This window comes from Cnephaeus nilssonii, assembly GCF_951640355.1.
Source record: "Cnephaeus nilssonii genome assembly, chromosome: X".
Classification (NCBI taxonomy): Eukaryota; Metazoa; Chordata; class Mammalia; order Chiroptera; family Vespertilionidae; genus Cnephaeus; species Cnephaeus nilssonii.
The window spans coordinates 16,745,986-16,764,051 of record NC_137071.1 but is presented as its reverse complement, the minus strand read 5'-3'; the positions used below and the strand labels follow the sequence as shown (position 1 = coordinate 16,764,051).

The 18,066-nt window shown below is 41.5% G+C and overlaps 2 protein-coding genes across 2 annotated transcripts in view; one reads left to right on the top strand and one right to left on the bottom strand.

Moving 5' to 3' along the window:
• LOC307095980 (transcription factor SPT20 homolog) overlaps positions 1–4,379 on the top strand; it is a gene marked incomplete at both ends in the record, with an annotated part of 33,091 nt that extends 28,712 nt beyond the window's left edge. The window contains one exon of the mRNA XM_079765612.1: positions 4,251–4,379. Within this exon, the coding sequence (XP_079621738.1) occupies positions 4,251–4,379 (129 nt within the window). The remainder of the gene's footprint in view (positions 1–4,250) is intronic.
• Positions 1–18,066, bottom strand: part of IL1RAPL1 (interleukin 1 receptor accessory protein like 1) — a gene marked incomplete at its 3' end in the record, with an annotated part of 1,207,355 nt that overhangs the window by 662,901 nt on the left and 526,388 nt on the right. The window lies entirely within an intron of this gene.

Genomic DNA, 18,066 nt, shown 5'->3' with positions numbered 1-18,066 from the left:
TATTTTACTCATTTCCATTGAATTAGTTTTCTAGAAGAAATTAAGTGATCATGTCAACTGTGAAAGACTAAGTGAAATCCAAGATCAGTGAAACTTTTTGAGCAACTTTACTACTTATATTTGGGTACAACAGAAAGTAATGCATATTACTGAATAATGAAAATACAGGCATAAAAACAGAACATTTCATATGCATAGCAAAGCTCTGAAAAAACCTTCATGAAAAGTGTTCTAATAAATTTTAATTTTCATAGTGTATTTGGCATCATGTTCATTTGCATTAACCTGCGTTTGAAGTGTCCCTAATGAAGAATTTTCTCTTGTTCTCCCACCTAGACATGTGTGTGTGTGTGTGTGTGTGTGTGCGCGTGTGTGTGTGTGTGTTTGTGTGACTAATGTGGGGCAAGAACAAAGCTAATTAAAAAGAGATTCTCACTTATGTTTGTTGGAAAAATTTAGTAATTAACTAAATGAATATTATATACATAAAATATATATATGGATTTTCTGATGTAAAGCAATACAAATCAATTTTTTTCTCATACAATATCATGAAATTGGCTAGTACCTTATGAAGTGTTTTCTACTCCTGAAATTCATCATGGAATTCTTTTCACCATATCTCTTTTAAGATAATGCTATTTTAACCTTTCAGGAAACTAGGCATTTAATACAATCAGTGAGTTATTTTATTTCTTGAGTTTCTACTATATGTTTGGTTCTATGGAGTAATAGTTAATATGCATAAGTTAAAATGTAGCTTCAGTTTTAGAAAGGTTCATTGGGAGCAAAGGAAAATATTCACCTTAGCCCCAAGAAAAGGGGGATTCTTGGACTAGAACAACAAAAAAGAGGGGCCCACCCTATTTACTTATAGGCTCACTGGGAAAATATATAGGAAAAAAAAATAGAAGAAAGCAAAAATTACCTGAAATCCCACAATGGGAGAAAACCATTAGGAATAATTTGGCTATTTGTTTTCTGTTTTTCCCCAATGAGCTTGTATTTTCTAACAGAAAAAAGTTAAAGCTGTTTTCCTTTTTAATGGTAAATACAGGAGGGAAATCAACAAGTGCATTGTTTGGATTACCACAGTAATTAACACTTGTTGGCAGACAGTTTAGAAATTGTCATTTCCATGAGGCACTGATGACAGAGATCTCTAGAAGTAATGACCATGAGCTGTCCAAGGGAGCTTTTTCAGTAGCTATCTGTTTGAATTTCTGTTCCAATAAAATAATAATAATAATAATAATAATAATAATAAACAACAAACAAACAAAACAAAACAAAACAAAACTTCATTCTGGGGTGGGGAAGGGGGCGGGCTGGAAGGGATTAAGGGAAAAATGGACATATGTAATACTTTCAACAATAAAGATTTAAAAAAAACCCTGTGAACTTGCTATGGTGCTCTATTATCCTGCTTCTTTGACCTTGCATAGTTCAATATCTTTGTGCTCTTTTTAAAGTGATGTTTTCTTGAACTAAAAGACAAATGCATTATTACTATCATTATTTTAAGCTGCATGTGAGCATAATTAAACAATTCAGGTGATACTAGTCTACATTCTAAGTCATGTTTACAATTTTTAAACTGATGCATAATTAGAAAACAGAATAAATTAGTCTTCACATTGCGATGTATGTCTGCCTTTTTCTACAGCTTCCTCTGATAATGTCCATCCTTTGTTGCCACTGAAGAAGGTGAAGGCAAAGGTGCCCGAATGCATCACTAATGGCCAGAAGCAAATGCATTTGTTGAGTGATTTGTCCTTAAAAAATGTTTCATTCTTGACCTCTCTCTTCTAATCACACCTATCTTCATTTTATTCCGTGTTCTTATGGCTAAATTAGTCCCCCTTATCTGCAGTTTCACTGTCTGTGGTTTCAATTACCCATGGTCACCCATGGCCTGAAAATATTTAATGAAAAATTCCAGAAATAAACAATTCATAAGTTTAAAGTCATGGACCATTCTGTGTAGCATGATGAACTCTCATGCCATGATGAATTCTCATGCCTTGCTATGTCCTGCCCTGGACATAAATCTTCCCTTTGTCCAGCATATCCACGTTGCAGAAACTACCCAATGCCCCCACCCCTGTCAGTCCCTTAGCAGTCAGACTCTTTGTAATCATCTTGGTTATCAGGTCGACAGTCCAATATTACAGTGTTTGTGTTCAGGAGACACCTGTTCTACTTGATATTGGCCCCAAAGCTCAAAGAGTAGTAATGCTGGCAATTCGGGTATGCCAAAGAGAAGCTATAAAGTGTATATATGACACTATCTGCAGTTTCAGGCATCCACTGGGGATCTTGGAACATATCCCCCACCAATAAAGGAGGATTACTGTACATCGAATTCAAGTTAGGAAAAATATGACACTGTTACTTTCTACTTAGACATACTAATATACTCGCTTATCTCTTTATTGTGTTTTCCTTACTAGAACCTAAAATTAATGGGGGCAAAAGCTGTATCTTTAAATTCACAATTTAATCTCTGATGCCTACCAGAGTCCAGAAACATAGTAGATTCTCAATAAATGCATTTGACATGGACAAGGACAATAGGTTAGTTAAGTCCTGGTGGGGAGGGGAGGGGCTGGGAAAAGAGAGGTAAAGTGGGGGGGGGGTGGGAGATACCTGTAATACTATCAACAATAAAAATGTATTAAAAAATAAATGACTTATTCTGGGCCTCAGGTTTATGTTTCTATTACTTCCCTCTATCAAAAAATTTATTGGTAAGTCATAAAAAAATCATAGTGCATCAGTACACATTTTTCCATTTCATGTTAAAATATATTGTACTTATTTTTAATTCAAAAAAGAGTGTTGTCAATGCATTCACTGTTTAAATTAAAATATTAGCATACTCCATGTTTCAGTCCCCTCATTAGTTTACCTTTTTCATATAACTGAAAATATTCCTCCTACCAAAAATACCCCACAAATTTCTCTTAAACTTTAGTTGTCCTGCTTCAATTAAACTTTGCTTCTCTCTCTTCTCTTAAAATATATTGATTCCAGAGAGGAAGGGAGAGACAGAAACATCAATGATGAGAGAGAATCATTGATTGGCTGCCTCATGCCTGTCCCACACTGGGGATCAAGCCCACAACCCATGTGCTCTGACCTGGAATTGAACCGTGACCTTCAGGTTCATGGGTCGATGCTCAACCACTGAGCCATACCAGTCGAGCTACACTTTGCTTCTCAAAACCACCACTGGCTTTTCAATATCCTTCAGATCCCAGTCTTTTTCATCTTTGCATCATCATTAGTCATTACTATTTCAACCTCAATCTCTCTTCACAGTTCCAACATTCAATTGTTACTCTATACTACTCAATTACATATCCTATTTGTCTCCCATGCAGTCTATCTCTTTTAATACACTGAAGAAATATGCTAAGTTGCTATCTATCTCGGCAGCTATTTATTATATATTTTAATAAAATAATCAATAGATTATATACCAAAAAATTATCTCTCCTAAGTGTATATCAACAGACAATACAAAGAGTTTCATCTTTTAGCCATAACTGCAGAAGTGCCCTTGAGATTTTGGGTTTATTTCCTGGAAGTCAGTAACTATACAATATATGTTAATATGGATTCTATAGCAATGTATCAATATCTAACTCACTTTGTAAGGCAGCAACCTCAAGTTTAAGACATAACTTTTTAGCCTTTTTCTGTCTGCCATATTTGGTGATCAGGAATAGTCCTAAATTAAGAGTGACAATAGTGAAACTGATTTAAAAAATTCTATAAGTGGACATTTGAAAATTCTCTTGGGCAGTAGACACACAATAAAATATACAGATAATATATCATAGAAATGTATACTTGAAACCGTTATAATCTTATTAACCAATCTCACCCAAATAAATGTAATTAAAAATCAGAAGAAATATATGAATATAATATAGAAAAAGAAAAAGAATATTCTCTTACCCAGATGCAATTCATAATTATGATAAACTCATTGTTCAGAAACTGTCTTTAACTTTAGCTATATATATAATGCATAGTAAAATATATATTGTTATGTCAATACTTTTAAGGACATTAGATACTCATTTCCCTCTCACATGAAAGAAATCCAGAGTCCAGATTACAGATCTGGTATGGAAGCCACATGGTGTCCTCAGAAATGCTGGCTCCTTGCAGTTTTCTGTTCCATTATCCTTGTGTTATGTTCCTTACATCTAGAGCTTTCACCATAATGGCTGTTTCAGGAAGGAAGAAGGGAGAAGGCAAAGGGCCAAAAGGGTGCTTTCCAGCTGAACCAGTTCCGGGTGAGGAAATTGCCTGGAAGCCCTGTCAAGGAATTCCTAGACTTCACTGGCCAGACCAATGCCACATAACCACCCCTCAAGCAAAGAAGGCAGGGGCATGTAGTTTTCTTTTTTTAATTGATTTCAGAGAGGAAGGAAGAGGGAGAGAGAGAGAGAAACATCAGTGATGAGACAGAATCATTGATTGGTTGCCTCCTGCAAGCCCACACTGGGGGCCTGAAACCTGGGCACATGCCCTGACCTGGAATCAAACCATGACCTCCAGGTTCCTAGGTTGATGCTTAACCACTGTGCAACACCAGCTGAGCCATGTAGTTTTCTTTTAAGCTGGGTACATTGCTATTCCAATTAAAAGTAGGTTTATTACATAAAAAGTAATGAACTAATAAAGTACTGATAAATGCTAAAATGTGGATGAGCCTCAAAAACATTATGCTGACAGAAGCCAGAGAAAAGTCACATGTTGTATGAATTCATTTATATTAATTATCATGAAATGGTAAGTATATAAATACAGATTGCAGATAGGTAGTTGTCAGGAGCTGGGGAGAGGGGAAATGGGGATCAACTGCTTAATGGGTATGGGGATTTTCTTTTGGAAATGCTTTGGAATGAGATGTGGTGGTTGCACAACATCATGAATGTGCTAAATGGCATCAAATTGTTCATTTTCAAATGGATACTTTCATTTTATAAGAATATAACCTCAATAAAATAAATATTTTTTAAAGTAGGCTTTTGTTTGTAAAGAAGAAGATAAAGAGGAATATTGGGTAGTTAACCAGTGGACTCTGACATTGCATCCATTTTGTCATTTGGCAGACAATTATTTATTTAGCACCTACTACATAACAGATAACAGACAAAGCTACAGTATTGGAAGTGATGAAAAAGTTCTTGACCTTATAGTGGGCCCAAAAATATCTGATGCAAAAAAACACCAACAAATCCCAACTGAGGATATCCTACAAAATACCTGATCAGTAGTAGTCCTCAAAGCTATCAAGGTCATAAAAAGCAAGAAATATCCTATAAACTGTCACAGCCAAGAAGAGCCTGAGGCATGATGATTAAATTTAAGGTATTATCCTGAATGGGAACAGTGAGGGAATAGAAATTCAGAAAGGTTATATAACTGACCTGAGAGCACATAGCCAAAATGGAGTCAAAATCATCTGTCTCCTATATCTTTCTGGTATGCTAAACTGCCTCTATTACAAAAGACGGTCCAATTATTATCACAAGGTTATTACCACAGAACATGTAACAGTTAAGAATATGTGTGTGTCTACCTGTTTGCATTTGTCCAGACTATACTAGACAGAACAGATCACACTTCTCAGTTCGTGTGGCTCAGGTCGGCTGATCTTATCCCTGGTCTTGGTGGTAGATATATGACCTGAGATTGGCCAAGCAGAGTCCTATATCTCCTTGGCCACTAGAGTTGGTTCACGCATGGGCTTATGATCAAAGCACGCAATCAAAGTCTGACATACAAAAACCCCGAGTTTTCTGAAATGGGGGGGGGGGGGGACTAGGGATTATGAATGTCTAGGCTGCCAGGGGCCATTTGAGTAAAGAGAAGGATAGAGCCTGACTGAGAATGAAGCTAACACAGGGACACAGGAGAAAGACTAGTTAAGAAATGAAGAAACAGAAACAGGGACAGTGACTGGTGAGGAAGCTGGGGAGGTGGGGGGAAGAGAGAGAAGCAAGGTGAATACTAGGTTCAGCTATATCTGTAGTTGTAACAGTGACAATGCTACCACTGAAGTGTTAAGTTACTGAGTCAATATGTTTCTTTTGAACTATTTTGAGTTATATTTCTGTCATTAGCCTCTCAGAGAGTTGTAATGCAGAAAAATGTGTGAAAAAGCAGTATTTTTATTAATAATACAAGCTTTGCTTTTAAGGCAATTGTCTAAAATCAAAAGTGAATATTTAAAAACCCAGCTAAGCTAACGTTTAATAATATCTACAGAATCTTCCTGGAAATGTAAATAATCAAAACCCATAATATAACACTTTTAGACTTATTAAAATATTGCATTATATGTTCAAATGCACTTGCTTCAGATATATATATATATATATATATATATATATATACATATATATATATATATATATATATATTCCCAAAAAATGTATATATACTTTAATAGAGGATAGCTCAATTTTAAAAATGAAATGTTTTAATAAACACTGCCTTTTAAATATATATATATATTTTTTTATTGATTTCAGAGAGGAAGGGAGAGGGAGAGAGATATAGAAACATCAATGGTGAGACAGAATCATTGATTGGCTGGCTGCCTCCTGCATGCTTCATACCAGGGATCAAGCCTGCAACGCAGGCATGTGCCCTGACCTTACTGGTAATCTAACCTTGACCTCCTGACAATGCTCAACTACTGAGCCACACCAGCCGGGCTACATATCCTAAAAAAAGTTAAAATTCATATTCCTCTCATGAACTGTATTGTTAACTCAGCCAGCAATTTATTCATTCAACAAATCATTTATTCATGCCTTTAAGGATAGAAATTGTGCTAATTGCTGAAGCCAACATAAAAATTTTAAGGTATGTTCTCTTTGTCCTTAAAAAGCTCAATCCAGAGAAAGTGGTATATTGATAACTATAATGTATAATAATTATTATATATGTTAAATATTTTGTTTGTCAGGTACAGTTTTAAGCTTTGTATACAGTAACTTATTTAATCCAAAAAAAAAAAAACACATACAACACAACCCTATTATACCTATATCATCATTTCAATTCCCATTTGTTAGGTAAGGACATTGAGGTTAATTGAGGTTAAGGTTCTTTCACAAGGTGACACACATAATGGGCATGAATTTGAGGGTCATGAACTATAAGTCATCTCCTTTAGCCAGTACTATATTCCCTATGTTCCCTTAACCTTGTTAATGTTTTCAAAGTTTACAATACTAATATTTTTCTCTTTAAACAAGAAAATCATTTTATTTTATTTATTTATTTTTAAAATATATTTTATTGATTTTTTACAGAGAGGAAGGGAGAGGGATAGAGAGTTAGAAACATTGATGAGAGAGAAACATCGATCAGCTGCCTCCTGCACACCCCTCACTGGGGATGTGCCCGCAACCAAGGTACATGCCCTTGACCGGAATCGAACCCGGGACCCTTCAGTCTGCAGGCCGACGCTCTATCCACTGAGCCAAACCGGTTTCGGCAAGAAAATCATTTTATAAATGTATGCTCTTTTATCTCTTTGACAATGCATTAAGAAAAAATAATCCAGTCAGCTTAAAATTTAAGAGTGACAAAATTCAATTGAATTTTAAACTTCAAAAACTATACTATTCTATATTTTCATAGAAACATAAAAATGCATATAATTATTCACACACATATATTTTAACCTAGGTAAATTTTTTAATGTATTGCAGTTCTTTTTAATGTTTTGCGGGTGAAGTTTCCAAAGCCATTTTACAATAAAAGTGGACACTTATAGTTAGCATTTTACATTTTGAACTATTTATGTTCTTGTACATGTCTTCAAAAAAAAAAAAAAGACAAGACTATGCAGAGATAAAGCCAGAAAGCGAAATAGTATAGGTATACATATTTCTAATATGTAATTGGTTATGGAGGTCAGATTTATAAAAATGAATAAAAGATATAATTCAGATATATTTTCATAAGGAAGCAAAATAGCTCTAGCCATCATATACTTTCAAAACCATTTACATATATGTGGGGGTCTTTATTTATTTCTATTTTTTAAAAATATATTTTTATTGATTTCAGAGAGGAGTGGAGAGGGAAAGAGAGATAGAAACATCAATGAAGAGAGAGAATCATTTATCGGCTGCCCCCTGTACACCCCACACTGGGGATTGAGCCTGCAAACTAGGCATGAGCTCTAACCAGGAATCAGACCATGACCTTCTGGTTCATAGGTAGACACTCAAACACTAAGCCATGCCTGCCTGACTATGTGTGTCTTTAAATACAACAGAATCAAAGATAATTTAAAATTTACACATCGGCCCTAGCCAGGTTGGCTCAGTGGATAGTGGATTGGTCTGTGGACTGAAGGGTCATGGGTTTGATTCTGGTCAAGGGCATATGCCTGGGTTGTGGGCTCAATCCCCAGTGGGGGTCATGCAGGAGGCAGCTGATCAATGATTCTCTCTCATCATTGATGTTTTTCTCTCTCCCTCTCCCTTCCTCTCTAAAATAAATAAAAATATATTGTAAAATAAATTAACATTGTTTCATTAACTGGCATTTTTTCGAAAGTTAAATCACCACTAACTGTTAACTAACTCAACATCTAAAATGTAACTAGACTTTTAAATATAAGGAAAATATAGCAGAGAAATATAGGTGTTACAAAATTCTTGTCTTTTGTTCTGTAAAAGGTGCAAAGAGCCAACCAGACCTCAAGCCACGTCTACTGGTTTAGAAAAATACATAAAATCAAATATTCTTTGGCTGATTTCCTCTGAGAAGCCAGATTTTAGACTCAAAACCACCAGATCTATGATTGAATAAATTCCTCTGTTTTATGCCACCAAGTTGGCAGTGATTTGTTACAGTGGCATCAGGAAATAAATAGAATAATATTATGATTCAATATACTTTGTGAAGTTACCTAATAGCTAAAGAGTTACATAATTTCATTACAATATCAAGCGTCTTTTAAGCCAGGTTTATCTTTTAAATCTATGTGGTTATTTTTATGATTTTGGGCTGTGAGGAATTCTGAATTATATTTCCTGCTTCTAAAGACCTTATAATGGTGTCCTGAAAAATAACTTGTGGCATTTCGTACACTTTGGTTTATTTTTTCCTTTTTTATCTACTAACTACTAGTAGAGGCCCGGTACGTGAATTCATGCATGTGTAGGGTCCCTCGGGGTGGCCTGCAGGAATCAGGCCCTAGCTCATGCCCCCAGCCTCGCAGCCCCACCTGGCACCCCACATTGGCCTAGTGCCGCCCCCTCACCTGCTCCACCATCCCACCTGTGGGAGACTGATCGGGCCCGGCCCCCTGTCCAGCTCCTTCAGTGCTTGGGAGCTAGGAGGTGGTCCCGCCCCCTGCTACCACTGCTGGTCACTGTCTGTGGGGCAATTGGGCCCCTGCTCACAACCGCCTTTGCCTGGCGCTGCACACTCACCTGTTCCACCATCCCACCACCGTCCTGCTCTCATCGGGACCCATTGGGGCTGGCAGTGCCTCCACTGCCAACTGCTACTAGTGCTGTGTCGCTGATGTCCGCCATGTTCCATGCCGCCCCCTGGTGGTCAGTGTACATCATAGCGAGTGGTCGAACTCCCAGTCGAACTCTGGGTCGGGCAATTTGAATATTAGGCTTTTATTATATAGGATGGTTTAATGTAGATTTTAATGATAAAAATCATCCTAATATATAAAAACCCAGGGTCTGTAACATCCAAAATGACCAAAGGCTTGACCAACCAGAAGTCAGTGCTGGGTTGGCATGGTGACCCAGCACTGACTGCCACTGCTAAGGGCGCTCCAACTCAGCACTGACTGTCGAGGGGGCTGCGGATCAGGCCTGAAGAGAGGCCTGGAGAGAGAAGCAGGGTCTGATCCGTAGCATCTGTGGAAGCTGTTGATCAGCAGTTTCCTCTCTCTTTCACTCCAGGCCTGGCCTGCAGCCATACCTCTCTTTCTCTCAGGCTTCTGCTGGGGCTGCTGATCAGCCCTGCCTCTCTAATCAGGCCCATTGATAGGCCCAGAGACACTGACTGGCATAGAAACCAACCAATCAGAACCAAATCTGGGTGAAGTGCAAGGAGCCAATGGCTGCCTAGGAGGCAGAGCTTTGATGCTGACTGGCATATAAACCGACCAATCAGAACCTAATTTGGATGAACTGCGAAGGCCGAACTAAGGTGGGGGCTGAGGAGGGCTTTTAAGGGCAACAACTGTTTGGTGAAAGATGTAAGAAAGCGGTTCAATTTTTTAGTGACCAGTTTGGCAGTATAGTGCATATGGCTGGCTATCAGTCCAGATATAGGGATTATGTATTTTTGTCTGCCAAGAGCATCTCCTCCTGATGATAAAGGCTTATCCCCCCATTTAAGCAATCCTATCTTATATAATCTATCTATACTACTAAAAGGGTAATATGCTAATAGGATTGGGCATAAACTGGTGGTCAGACATCCCCCAAGGGGTCCCCAATTGGAGAGGGTGCAAGCTGGGCTGAGGGACCTCCACCCATGCACGAATTTCATGCACCAGGCCAATAGTAATAATAAATTTATTGAACACCAAACCACAAGTCAAGTATCAGGTTAATTTCTTTATATATATGATACATTGTGTTTATAATATTTCTATGTGGTAGTTACTATTATTATCCTCATTTTACTGACACATAGAAGCCAAGTCACTTTCTTAAAGTCACAAATCTAATAACCTTGGTTTCCTGATTTCAAAATCTGTGACAGACTTATCCACCAAAAAAATAACCACTTTTGACATTACATTTCAAAAATAAGTCTCATATTTGTGTGGACAAAAAAGAATATATATGAAATAAGATGTTAAAACTGAAGTTGGCACTAGGCACCAAGTGTGAATGACAAATCACTAAACAGAGATTTTCAAAAGAAATGGGTAAGCATGTGTTCCATCCATTATTGACCTCTTTACTGACTTTCAGATTATAAATGTTTTATAAAAGTACAGAGGTAGTAGTCTGTGCAGATGCCTTTTAAATATATATATTGATTTCAGAGAGGAAAGGAGAGGAAGAGAGAGATAGAAACATCAATGATGAGAGAGAATCACTGATGGGCTGCTTCCTGCATGCCCCACACTGGGGATTGAGCCCACAACCCAGGCATGCACCCTGATTATGGAATCGAACCAAGACCTCCTGGTTCATAGGTCGATGCTCAACCACTGAGCCATGCCAGTCAGGCTTATCTCACTTTGTTAGCTCCAGTACTTATAACCAGCTCAACATAGCTGTTGTCTGCCATCTTGGGGAAGAACTGGGGGTTTTAACCTATCATCTCTAGCTAAGTGAATAAGTCTTTTAAGAGACCCCTCAAAATCAATGGAATGTCTTCTTTGCAGTCAGGAAATATGAAGGAATAAAGTTCACCTCACACCTAACATCCTAATACCTGGAATAATTACATCTGAACTTGAGAGATTCTATTTTGGAGCCAGCATTCAACCACTGCTATATACTGTAGTGATTCTCATGAGGATCATGGGTATTGAAACTACTAGGGGTAGGGAGGTAAGTGTGAAAGACAGCAGTCTTAAATTATATATCTTTCTCTTTATCTGGAGAAATATTGTATAAAAATTGGGGGAGTATTGCTCACGTGGAAATTTGAAAGCAGAGAAATATTGAAAGCCATTGCTATACAAGAAAGATAATTAATTCTCATGTCCTCTTAACTTGGTTCAATTCCAGCCCCAATATGATAATGGGAAGTCATGTAAATTCTATGAGCCTTGAATTTTTATCTGGGCAATGAAAATAACAATAGTCCACTTTTTGTAGGGCCACTGTGAGAATAAGAAAACATGTTTTTAATATTACTACCACCAAGGTATAAATCTGTGTAAATAATTAAAACATAAATTAAATAATTATCCATTTTTAGGCTGTTTATGTAATAAGATAGTGAAGTCTACATTCATTAGAACAATGCATTCTCAATACTACTAATTTGTTCAAGTATTATCAAAAGTATATTTATAAGTTAAATATAGATATAAGAAAAATGCACCCTGGTATAAGGTATCTATCCTACCTAATAAAAGAGTAATATGCAAATTGACCACACCTTCTCTACACCAAAGCCACTCCCACCAGCCAATCAGGGAGACTATGCAAATTAATCCAACCAAGATGGCGGTTAATTTGCATATATACCTGGGTCCAGGGAACCTCCTCAGAACCCAGGTCACTCCCAGCCAGCAATCAGGCAGAGGCTTTAGGCTTGGGAATGTGCCGAGCCTGCAATTGGAGGTGCAAGTGGGAAACCCCTTCCCAAGCCTAAACCTGGGGCAGAGGCTTTAGGCATGGTAAGGGGCTGAGCCTGCATTTGGAAGTTCTTTTGGCTTGGGAAGGAGCTGAGCTTGGAATCAGAGGGAAGGGGAAAAAATCAATGACGACCCCTTCCCAAACCTGGGGCGGAGCCTGTGATCAGAGGTTCCTGGCGGGGTGAATCCCTTCCCAAGCCTAAAGCCTGGGGTGGAGGCTTTAGGCTTGGGGAGGGGCCAAGCCTATTATCGGAGGTGTGGAGGGTGGGGAAGGACCCCTTCCCAAGCATAAAGCTTGGGGCAGAGTCTTTAGGCTTGGGGAAATGCTGGGGGGAACACCTTCCTAAGCCTAAACCTGGGGTGGAGGCTTTAGGTTTGGGGAAATGCTGGGGGGAACACCTTCCCAAGCCTAAAGCCTAGGGTGGAGGCTTTAGGCTTTAGGCTTAGGAAGGGGCCAAGCCTATTATCGGAAGTGGGGGGGGCGGGGACCCCTTCCCAAGCATAAAGCCTGGGGCGGAGGTTTTAGGCTTGGGGAAGTGCTGTGGGGAGCCCCTTCCCAAACCTAAACCTAAACCTGGGGTGGAGGCTTTAGACTTGGTTAGGGGCTGATCCTATGATCAGAGGTGTGTGGCGGGGAACCCCTTCCTAAGCCAAAAGCCTGGGGTGGAGGCTTTAAGCTTAGGGAGGAGCTGGGGGGAACCTCTTCCCAAGCCTAAAGCCTGGGGTGGAGGCTTTAGGCTTAGGAAGGGGCCAAGCCTATTATTGGAGGTGCTGGGGGTGGGGAGGGACCCCTTCCCAAGCATAAACCCTGGGACGGAGGCTTTAGGCTTGGGGGAGTGCTGGGGGGAACCCCTTCCCAAGCCTAAACCTGGGGCAGAGGCTTTAGGCTTGGGTGGGGGTTGAGCCTGTGATGGGAGGTTCTGAGGGGAACCCCTTCCCAAGCCTAAAGCCTGAGGTGGAGGCTTTAGGCTTAAGAAGGGGCAGAGCCTGATATTGGAGGTGGGGGACGGGACCCCTTCCCAAGCCTAAACCCGGGGAGGAGCCTTTTGGCTTGGGAAAGAGCTGAGCTTGGAATCAGAGGGAAGGGGGAAAAATCAATGGAAACATATCCTCAGGTGAGGATAAAAAGAAAAATAAAGAAATGTCATATTCTATGGAAGACACATCTTGAAAATGCTTAAAGAAATTTGTCATTTTTTCATGATGAAGGGACTGGGGCCTGTGTTGATGAAAATACCTTGGTGGTTGTGGTGATTGACCTTGGCTGCAGCAGAGGGGTGATGGGGCTGGCGCCTTACCCTGATCAGCCTGGTAGCCTCAAGCAAAGGGAAGCCAGACTGCGACTTAGGTCCATAGGACATCCCCTGAGGTCTCCCAGTATGTGAGAGGGGGCAGGCTGGGCTGAGGGAATTTTGTGCACCAGGCCCCTAGTGTGTGTGTATGTGTGTGTGTGTGTGTGTGTGTGTATATATATATATATATATATATATATATATATATATATATATATGGAGGCCAAGTGACTGGAATGACCTGAATGACTGGTCACTATGATGTGTATTGGGGCTGGCCAATCTTCCTGATCGGGGCGGGGCAGGGCTGGCCAGCCAACCTCCTGCGGCCCCTCCCCCAGGCCAGCCCAGCCCTGATCAGGCTGGACTGGCCAGACCCCACCCATGCATGAGTTCGTGCACTGGGCCTCTAGTGTCATATAATTTTCTACATTGAAAGTGAAGTTGCTGCTAAGTATTTTGACTCTATTTGGTGTAAGTTCAAATTCAATAAGAAACTTTGTCTTTGTACAAATATTGGCATTATTTGGAAAGGCATACACATGAATTGGAGAGATAGTCTATTTGATCTAAGTTCATAAATATGACTACACAAAACCAATTCATCATCTATATCCTATATAATAAAAGAGTAATATGCAAATTAATCATCACTCTGCTACACCCATAAGCCATGCCCACAAACCACACCCACTAGCCAATCAGGAGCGAGTATGCAAATTAACCCAACCAAGATGGCTGCGGCCATAGAGAGCGCGAGGGGGAGGCTTGGGTTTCCCCGAAGAAGGAGAAAGCCAAGCTTTCCGCACACCCTGGCTGACCCAGGCCTCCACTTAAGGCTACAAAGTTTCAATGATAGAAGATAAATAAATCCCAAAAAAATGGCATTTGCCATGTAGCTGGAGAGAGCAGGAGGCTAGGGTTGCCCCCGGCAATGGAGGAAGCCAAGCTTCTGCAGCCCTGGCCTGCTTTGGCCTCCGCTTAAGGCTACAAAGTTTCAATTATAGAAGATAAATAAATCCCAACAGAAATGGCTGCTGCCACAGAGGGAGCAGAAGGCTTGGCTCTGCTCCAGGCTACAAAGTTTCAATTGTAGAAGATAAATAAATCCCAGATACCAGGGCCTCCACTTGGGTCACTGGGGGTGTGTGGCCAGCCTGAAAACCACCACAGGCCCCTCACCCAGGCCACCCCATACCCCAGGGAACCCCCACCCTGATCTGGGACACCCTTCAGGGAAAACCAGCTGGCCCCCACCCATGCACCGGGCCTCTATCCTATCTAATAAAAGAGTAATATACAGATTGATCATCACTGCAACACACAATATAGCTGCCCCCATGTGGTCAAAGATCCTGCCCCCATGTGGACACAAGATGGCCACCACAAGATGGCCAGCAGGGGAGGGCAGTTGGGAGGGACCAGGCCTGCAAGGGAAGGCAGTTGTGGGCGATCAAGCCTGCAGGGGAGGGCAGTTAGGGTTGACCAGGCCAGCAGAGGAAGGAAGTTGGGGGCAAACAGGCTGGCAGGGGAGCAGTTAGACATCAATCAGTCTGGCAAGGGAGTGGTTAGGGGGTGATCAGGCTGGCAGGCAGAAGCGGTCATGGGCAATCAGGAAGGCAGGCAGGCGAGCAGTTGGGAGCCAGCAGTCCTAAATTGTGAGAGGGATGTCCCCGATTGGAGAGGGTGCAGGCTGGGCTGAGGGACACCCCGCCTGTGCATGAATTTCGTGCACCAGGCCTCTAGTATATATATATATCTTTTATATATATATATAAAAGCCTAAGTGACCGAACGACCGAAAGATCAGTTGGCTGGTTGCTATGATGCACACTGACCACCATGGGGCAGACACTCAAAGCAGGAGCTGCCCCCTCATGGTCAGTGCGCTCCCACAGCAGGAGTGCTGCTCAGCTGACCAATAGGCACCAGATGCAGGGCATGTGAGCCCACGGCAGGCGCAGTAGGGCTGGGATGAATGGGAGTGGCAGGTGGTATTGGACTGCTGGTTTCAGCCCAATCCATGCTGGCCTACAGGGATCAGGCCAAAACCAGCAGTCTGATATCCCTCGAGGGGTCCTGGATTGCAAAAGGTCACAGGCCAGTCTGAGGGACCCCACCTGTGCACCAGGCCTCTAGTTAATAATAAAAGAAGATGCATGACCCTTTTCTCAAAGACATGGGTTAATAAATTAACAAAAATCCCTTGAATGAAACCAGGTTTCACTTTGACATTTCTTAACGTTCACAACAACAAAAAAAGAGAAAGAACAGCTTTGGTGTTTCTATGTAACTACACATAAAAGGTTTTCAAAAATATACTGTGCCAATATTTCTACATAAAAATAAGTAGACAAATAGGTATTTAAATGACTAAGAGTACAATAATAGGACTGGTTCCCTGTGAACTATAACAACCAGATGAAATAGTGTCTGCTTTTATATGGTGTCTAATTTTTACAATTTCAAGTAAGTAAAAAGCATATAAATGGAAAAATAAAAGAATCAAGTTTAGAAATCAAAACAAATTTGAGAAAAAGACAGTAGCAATTATTGCCAATTAATTTTAAATATTTGCATAAGGAAGAATGAGGATTGTGAACAAATGGAAATGTGAAACTTCCATCTGTCCTCTGGAATTAATATTTCTGGGTGACCTTTGATAGCATCTTTAATTTTAAAAATGTTTATCTAATGCTTACTATGTGACAGACTGCATGATAAGTGCTGAGAGTACAAACATGATTAATAAATGCACATTCTTCTCCTGGAAAGGATCAGCTGGGTGACTGACACATACACGGTGGGACAAACATAGGTTTACTGTATGCAAAACATAGAGTTTATTCTTGTATAATTATTTAATAACTAGTAGCCCGTTTGCACGAAGATTCGTGCAATAGACCTTCATTCACCTGGCTGCCTGCACCAGTTTTCTGCCGGCACTGTGGACCCAGGCCTTGGCTGCGGCTACCGCCTTCTGCCTTCTTTCAGGGTCGGGGCTTGGCCCCGGGCGGTGGCCTTGGGCTCGGCCGCACCCAACATCCCTGCTAAGGATCGCAGGAGCCGACCCCCAGCAGTTTCCTGGGATCCGTGCAGGATCCCCGCTGGTGCCCAAGGCCGGGAAAGCCTCGGGCGGTTTTCCCGGCCTTGGGCTCAGCCGCACCCAGCGTCCCTGCTACAGATCGCAGGAGCCGACTCCCAGTGGTTTCCTGTGATCTGTGCAGGCTCCCCGCTGGTGCCCAAGGCCGGGAAAGCCTCGGGCGGCTTTCCCGGCTTTGGGCTCGGCCACACCCAGCATCCCTGCTAAGGATCACAGGAGCCGACCCCCTGGTCGTTGCCTGCGATCTGTGCAGGCTCCCCGCTGGTGCCCAAGGCCGGGAAAGCCTCCGCCCGAGGCTTTCCGGCCTTGGGCTCCGCCACACACCAACGTCCAGTTTCCTGGTGGGCGTGGTTGGTGGGCGTGGCTTGGTTGGTGGGCGTGGCTTGGGCGTAGCGAAGGTGCGGTCAATTTGCATATTTGTCTATTATAAGGTAAGGCTAGAGGCCCAATGCACGAAATTCATGCATGGTGGTGGGGGGTGTCCCTCAGCCCGGCCTGTACCCTCTTGAAATCTGGGATCCCTCGCTCCTAACCACCCATCTGCTCAGTCCTAACCACCTGCCTGCTCTGCTCACTCCTAATTGCTCATCTGCTCACTCCTTACCACCCACCTGCTTGCTCTTTACCATTTGGCTTGCTGCTCCTTACCTCCTACTTGCTCGCTCTTTACCACCCACCAGCTCGCTCCTTACTGCTTGGCTCACTGCTCCTTAGTGCTGCCACGAAGACAGGAGAGGCTCTCGCCACTGCCGCTGTGCTCGCCAGCCGTGAGCCCGGCTTCTGGCTGAGCGGCACCCCTGCTGTGGGAGCACACTGACCACCAGGGGGCAGCTCCTGCATTGAGCATCTCCCCCTGGTGGTCAGTGTGCATCATAGTGCCTAATTGTTCTGGTCATTCCGGTCATTCCACCATAACGGTTGCTGGGCTTTTATACACACACACACACACACACACACACACACACACACACACACACACAGTAGGTCCTCGGCTTATGTCAGAGATCCATTCCTATGGCGCAATGTAATGTTATTTTTGCTGTAAGTTGGAACCCACCTACGTAAGCACCTACGTCACTCACATGGTGCACATACATAGCAGTAATGAAGTGAAACAGTAAAAAAAAATTAAAAGAAAGATAACAATTCTTGACCTTTACTTGTGGTAAATAAATAATAAAAAACATAAAGAACATATGTGCATACGTCAAAATGACGGAAATTTTTTTTTTAAATAAATGGGAGATGGTGACATAACCATGAAATGACCTATGTTGAGTCCGACGTAACCCGAGGACTGCCTGTATATATATTATTGTATTATT